Genomic DNA, 7,029 nt, shown 5'->3' with positions numbered 1-7,029 from the left:
GATGGATGGATGGATGGATGGATGGATGGACAGAAGGATGCTTGAGGCACTGTATGGTTTTAAATTATTGGATCCGTTAATTTATCCCTCTCGTCTCCCTTTATAGGATTAAACCGTGTGGATTTGGTTTAATCCTATATAGAGTCTTCGGTCTCACTGCTTTAATGTGTGATCACTGTTTTACTTTATTAATATAATTCCATCACTGTCATCTCTGATGGTCTGAATGTTTACATGAGCACAGGATCTGTTTTTGAACCCATCCTTCCTTTGTAACAACAAGAACGGCAGAAATGTTTGAGTTTCACTTCCTCCTGACTTTCAGAAGAAACAGACACAAAGACTGCAGTTTAGTTCTGTTTTGGAAAATCATGCGGTAAATATTCACATTTGCATATCCCTGAATTTACTGATGAAGGCAAAACTGTAAAAGAAGTTTGCTGAGCTGGAATCGCTGATCCATCTGACCCTCTCTAAAGATCCACTCAGCTTGCTTTAACATGTTTGCATGTGTTCAATTCCATGCAAACCTTCTGAAGATCAGGCCCTGAGTGTCATAGACCTGTAACAACAACTCGTGTTGGTTTAATCTCTAGAAATCATCTAAAATCCATCTAATTTTCATTATAACCATCTGAAAAGCACACAGCAGACATCAAAACATGTTTAAAACGCAGAAGAATATGAGACATCAGGGGAAGTAAATCTGTGACCAGAAACTCACTGGATCCATAGTAAAGCAGGCTCTGCTCCAGTCCAGAGAAGCCCCGAGCTTCCTCAGCTGGTGATAAATCTCCTCTCCTTTTCTTTGGACATCCGTAAACAGGTCAGGTACAGTAATGCAAACATTGGACAGACAGCCCGGACAAAATTATTATAAAAAAGAGGCAATGAGAAACAAGACTTACTCATTTTTCCAGTTCCAGACTTCCTGTAAAAATTCCTCTCTGGTAAAATCTTGTCTGTGTTTTCCTTTTTCTCTCAGAAGTCTCCTCTCCACCACCGTCTATAAACAAAAAGACATTTTTTTTACAGTTAAAAAAACTAAAAAGAAAAAAAAAGTTTTTTTTTAATTATGTTAAACCCCTATAACAGCTTTACATTTGATTTTTTCCTGTTTTAGGCTGCTTCAGTAGTGCATCTAATATAATCCGTGCGTGAATGCTTCTCCAGAAAATAGGATCCTTTATCTGCCCATAAATTCAAATTTTAAGATACTTTATCAATCCCAACAATATGAAATTTTAGTTGTGGTACATTGGTCCTAGAAAAGACAGAACAAAAACATTATACATGGGGGGACATGGTGTCCGTGGTGCGCTGCTTCTACAGTAAGTCCATGAAGCACTGTCCCAGAAGCCATCATCCTGGACAGGACAGTGTAATGTTGTTCATCAACCAGCCACACATGGAACTGGTTCACAGACGTCCTCAGGGAGGGGAGGGGCAGAGGGAGCAGAGCATCACGTTTACATAGTATCCAGGAGGAGTTTAGAATATGGCTGCATTCACACCGAACGCAGCAGGAGCAGCAAAAACGCATCTGCTGCTTCATTTTTGCTGCTTGTACCAGTTTAGTTCTGACGCACAGATGAAGCAGATTTCCTGCTCTGGCTGGGCGGGGAAAAATGGGTCTGACGCGCGTTGGGCGGAGCTACCCTATCTTTTCTTTGCCCTGCAGCTATATTTGCTGTGATCAGTGGGAATAAAGTAGTTTTAATATGTTTTTAAGTGAGAAAATCCACCTGAAAACTTAATCACTGCAGTCAGTTCATCCAGATTACCATCCTGCCTTCCAGTATTATTTCTGTCGGAGCCGCGCAGACCCCCACATACTGGCGGTGTGCTGTCAGATGCTCAAACGCGCTGCGCCTGCTGCTCAAAACGCTGCAACTTGACGCGCGTCAACCATTGACTTTGCATGTAAACTAGCCGCTCCTGTGGCTCCTGCTGCGTTCGGTGTGAACGCAGCATATGTCTTTAGCAGGAGGCCACGCCTGGCCCCGCAGACTGCAAGTCCATCCAGTCGTAATGTGTGGTCCCAGCTCTCTACAGGTCGTATGATGGTAAAGATTCTCAGTCATCCAAGTCATAGTCATTGCAAAAAAGTTAAAAAACAATTTACCAGACTTTGTTTCAAGTTTGAAGACGTTTTGCTTCCCATCCAAGAAGCCTTTTCAATTCAAATTGTCAAAAACAGTGTTGAGTTCGAGGCTTTATACAGTAGCCCAAACAAACCCTTGTTTGGGCTACTACTACTCCTTCAAATAGAAACGGATGAACGGGTCCACCCCTCTGGAATGGGGGTCGTTTGGCTTCTTGTTTACCTAGCGATGTCCCATACCTGTCTATGTCTCTGAAAGGGGGGTCGTTAAAGGGAATTGTTGGCCTGGATGAACAGGTGAGGTCTTCTGTTCTCCTGTAAAGGGGTTGGGGCTGCAATGATAGCTGGAAGGAATCAACTCTATCGCTGCATTGTAGGTTTTTGAAAGCTGAAATCTGAGTCCCACCCCTGTTTAAAGTTGTTTCTCTTTAACATTGCATTGCAGGCTAACAAAAGGCGTTCATCCATTTCAATTTGCATGTTTTCTAAACTAAAACAAGGCTTTGTTGGGCTCCTGTATAAAGCCTCGAACTCAACGCTATTTCTGACATTTTGAATTGAAAAACCTTCCTGGATGGAAGAGAAACGTCTTCAAACTTGGAAACAAAGTCCAGAAGATTGTTTTTTTGAACTTTTTTGGAACCTCTGCAGTTAAATTATCATAGCCTGGGTGCCATTCCGAACTTAGTCCCGCCCACAACGTTTGAGGTCGGGAAGTTCGGTCTGGCATTGCTCCATAGTAGCGCGAGTTTGCTCGCACAATATCTGGCGGGCCAATCAAATTGTCAGGGCGGGCTTTATACGATGATGGACAGATGATCAACAGTAACGTAATCAACCACCTGACCAAAGCGCGCTTGGGTGACAACAACAATGGCTGCCGCCGGAGAGTTGAGGTGAGTAGATTCTGCTATTAGGTCTGTTCTAGAAGATATCGACAGCAAATTAATTTTAAAAGAGGAACAGAGAAACGCGATCAAGGCTCATCTTCTTATTCTAGGCGTGCAACTGCACTCTTTGATTTTTGTTGACAACAACTATGCGTCGCTTAACATACGTCACGCACTCCGTTACTCTTATTGGTTGTAGGTCTATCCAATTGAGTGCAGAGGCATTTTTTTTCCTGGTTCGTTCAAAACACGCCCCATAATCACAGCTCTATGGAGCAGTATCAGACTCATTCTGACTAGAATTGAGTAGGACTACGTCAGGCTAAAATTATCAGGTCATAACATTTAATTCTGGAGTCGTTGGGCAGCTCTTTGGTCTTGGCCACGGTTGGGTTTGGAGTCTGACTGTTTCAAGGTTGTGGACAGGAGTCTTTCATACAGATAACCATTTCATAAATGGAGGACAGAAGAACTTAAAGACGTTACAGGTCTGTAAAGTCGGCTTTATGTCTTTTCTGTCATCCTGATCTGTTACAGCTGCTAACATCCAGAAGAACTCAAGATCAGATTTAAAAGTTCTGCTATAAGGTTTGCTTCTTTACAAGGAATGCAATATAAAGTCCTCATAACATCCTTTCAAATCTTCTTTCTGAGTTTATACAACAAATTCTTGAATGAAATATGATGTTTGCTCACTGATCTGAAACATTTAGGTGCAACAGAAAAACAAGGGACAAAGAAACGTGTGAAGGGCGAAGACTTCTTCACTGGATGGTAGATGCTTCATATATAACCAGGTTTACATGAAGGCTTCTTACAATGCCAAATATAATTTCACAAAAACAGAAGAAAAGGTTTTCCTACCTGAGTTGCGATGCCTGCGTGATCACATCCAGGAACCCACAGAGTTCTGTAACCCTGCATCCTTCTCCTACACAGATACACAAATTACTCCATCATCCACCAAAGTCAGTCTGGACTCAACGTCTATCAACCGATTGTTAAATAAGTCGCTACCGTCGAACCAGGGCGTCCTGCACAGCCACAGTCAAGGCATGGCCCACATGCAGAGTCCCCGTCACGTTTGGAGGAGGAATACACAGAGAAAACGTCTGATCGATGCCGTGAGGCAACCTCTCCTGGAAAGGTTACAAACAGCAAAGACGCAAACAGTTTATTAAAGGTTACCGGGCAGAAAAAAGCAAACACTTGGCATGTTTTACTTTATGTTAACATGATCATATGGTCCTTAGATTTTTTTTTCGATGCATAGTACATGATTGGGAACCTAAAATTATGGTAATCTGGTTCCTCAAAGTGCTGGAGCTCTGTACGTTCAGCATGCATAGATATCAAACCATTCTTAATTGGGCCATCCGAGAACGCCTTTTGCCTTAAAGTCAAAAATTTTAACTGAATATGTTCAGATTTCTTACATGTTGATCCGGATTGAAAAATCCCTCTTTCTCCCACCACTGATACCAGCAGGACTCCACATATTCTGGACTGTAGGAAGGTGGGAGAGGAAGGCTTGTATCTGCAAAGAAAGGTAGAAATCACTGAATAACTAAACAAGTTGCTGAATAAATGAAAACTTAGAATGCAGGAAAAGAACCTTTTTTAGTCCCAGCAGGGGTCTGAGCCGTGTACTCAATCTTCTGTTTTTCACTCCACTTCAATGCTTGAGATTCAGTTCCCTGAAAGTTGCAGTGCAAGAATTAAAAGATGCTGAAATAGGGTTTATCACTGATTGACATTGGTTACTGCTGCTTCGTTATTGACTGTTATATGCTCCATGTTGACCGCTGTCAGAGCCTGGTCTGCGTTCCCAGCAGTAAGTCGGACTCGTTTCCAGTCAGACTTAGTCTCCGCCAAGGTTGCCCTTTGTCACCGATTCTGTTCATAACTTTTTTGGACAGAATATCTAGTCGAAGCCGAATTGTTTTGGTGGCCTTAGGATTGCGTCTCTGTTATTCGCAGATGATGTGGTTTTTACCCCCCCCCCCCCAAAACATCACACTGGAGCATTTTGATATACATCATTTTTGAAGCAAATATTTTTTTTATTTTTCTTGCTTTCCATCTAATAATTTAACAATGTGCAATAATCCAGGATCAAATCTACCTCTCTCCCTTTACGCCTGCCGTTATATCTGGGTTGATTTAATCAAATTAGCCGTGCTTGACCTTGTTTTAGAGGAAATTTCATTGGCTAGAGATACAAGCATTAAGTGTGGACATAACCAACAGCAGCCAGACTTTATGAGGGAATAATATGAGGGAAGTTATGCATAAAGACTAGTGTTGCACCGATACTGATACCAGCATCGGGAGGGCCCCGATCCAGCATTAAAATGATGGTATTGGTATCAGCGAGTACCAACAAATAGGGCACCGATATCATTTTGAGAGCCAAAAGTTTATTCAACTATTGTCACCCATTCCAGGTACGCAATAAGAAGTTCTACTGGATTCACTTTGTTTTAGTCTTTTTCCTGCTTCCAAAGGTAGGCAGCAGCTTGACAAAACCATGATGGCAATTATTTTACATCCAAGTAGTATGCAGTTCTTCATATTTACACACACATCAATTTCAAACAGATGGTTTCAGTATCGGCCAATACTGCACAGCCAGGTATCGGGTATAGGGGCCAAAAAATGGCATCAGCGCAACACTAGTAAACTTTGATGCTTCGGGGGCTGTCCTGGCTTCAAATCTCAAGAACGGGGCGGGTGGGGACACTTTTGTTTTGTAGACTGGAAGGTGAGGAGAACAAACATACCTAACATTGACCAGAAAAGTAAGCTATGGTGATTAGCAAGACCGTTAGCATTAGCTATAAGGATCTAACTTTTCTGTTGGTAAAAAAAATGACTATATGTGGCGATTTTCTCTTCAATCAATGTTTTTATTACAAATATACTGGATTACTTTTTATCTGTGGACCCTTACGGACAAATGGAATGTAAACAATCTAAGATTGGATTTATAATACGGCCTCAGGAACGCTTCAAATGCTCCTTCTTTATTAATTGTGCGTTGATGTTCATGGTTTCCATAAAATGAGCAGTTGAATGTTGGAGAATCGAAGCTTTCAAAAGATGTATAACATGTCTATATGGTAAAAGTTTAACCGCTATTATTTTTCAAGCGTACTGCTGTGTTTAATGTAAATATAGAGAGCGGTGCGCTGGCGAACCAGTGGGAGTTCAGTTAATACACCTACAAGTAGATCAAGGTCTTACTGAACCCTATGAATAAAACCAGTGGTTCCCAAAGTGTATGTTCTTGTTTTTAATACATTGTGGGGCCCGTTTTCTGGAAAAATAGTTCCTTTTGGGGCCAGAGGCCTGAAAAATAAGTACAAATATAAAAACATTACAATATGGTAAAAAGTACAATAATCTTCAACAGTAAGCTTCTTTTAAAAGTGACTCAAGTGATTGTAACTACTTATGAGTCAAAGCAACATTTGACATCCGAGTGTATCAACATACCTAAAGTCAAAAAGGTTTTTAGGCTTTAGTGAAAAATCAAGCCAGACTGTAAAGTTTATGGAGAAAATGGCGGATTAGTATTTGTCTGTGGTGATTGTAGCAGAGGACTCAGTCACTGACCTTCCAGGTGTCATACATACTCCGGCCATAAGGGGCAGGTGTCCTTTATCTGAATGTAATAATAGAGCCACGGAGGTGTGAAACTTTGCTGCATGTTGAGGAGGTGATTCAGACGGTAGGACCAGGGACACATCTAAACATGGGAGGACACCTGTCCCACCCCTGATCTAAACCAATGCCTGTCCAACTCTACACCAGGGTTGGAAGTTTCTTCCGGATGGCATTTTTTTTTTTACCAGGATTTTTTCATGTTTTTTTCCAGCCGGAAGAAATACTTTCTTCGGGAAGAGACTTGGAAGGTTAAATTTACTGGAAAGTTTTGTTTAATTTTGTAAACATGCTGCCTTAAGCATGTCAGGATTCCTGTCTGTGTGTTTCTGTTTCTGTGTTGTTCTCCCTTCCTCCACCAGGAGGCGC

General features: G+C 41.6%; 1 protein-coding gene across 1 annotated transcript in view; it reads right to left on the bottom strand.

Annotated features, from left to right (window-relative positions):
* Positions 1-520: 520 nt before the first annotated feature.
* Positions 521-7,029, bottom strand: part of LOC107087976 (valine--tRNA ligase, mitochondrial-like) — an 8,641-nt gene continuing 2,132 nt past the window's right edge. The window contains exons 3-8 of the mRNA XM_015379854.1: positions 4,610-4,691; positions 4,431-4,531; positions 4,012-4,133; positions 3,859-3,925; positions 909-1,006; positions 521-806 (exon numbers count right to left, since the gene is read on the bottom strand). Coding sequence (XP_015235340.1) covers positions 692-806; positions 909-1,006; positions 3,859-3,925; positions 4,012-4,133; positions 4,431-4,531; positions 4,610-4,691 — 585 coding nt within the window. The 3' untranslated portion in view covers positions 521-691. The remainder of the gene's footprint in view (positions 807-908; positions 1,007-3,858; positions 3,926-4,011; positions 4,134-4,430; positions 4,532-4,609; positions 4,692-7,029) is intronic.

Source organism: Cyprinodon variegatus, unplaced genomic scaffold, assembly GCF_000732505.1.
Source record: "Cyprinodon variegatus isolate N-32 unplaced genomic scaffold, C_variegatus-1.0 Scaffold201, whole genome shotgun sequence".
Lineage (NCBI taxonomy): Eukaryota > Metazoa > Chordata > Actinopteri > Cyprinodontiformes > Cyprinodontidae > Cyprinodon > Cyprinodon variegatus.
The sequence above is the reverse complement of the archived record's forward strand: the minus strand, read 5'-3'. Positions and strand labels throughout refer to the sequence as shown.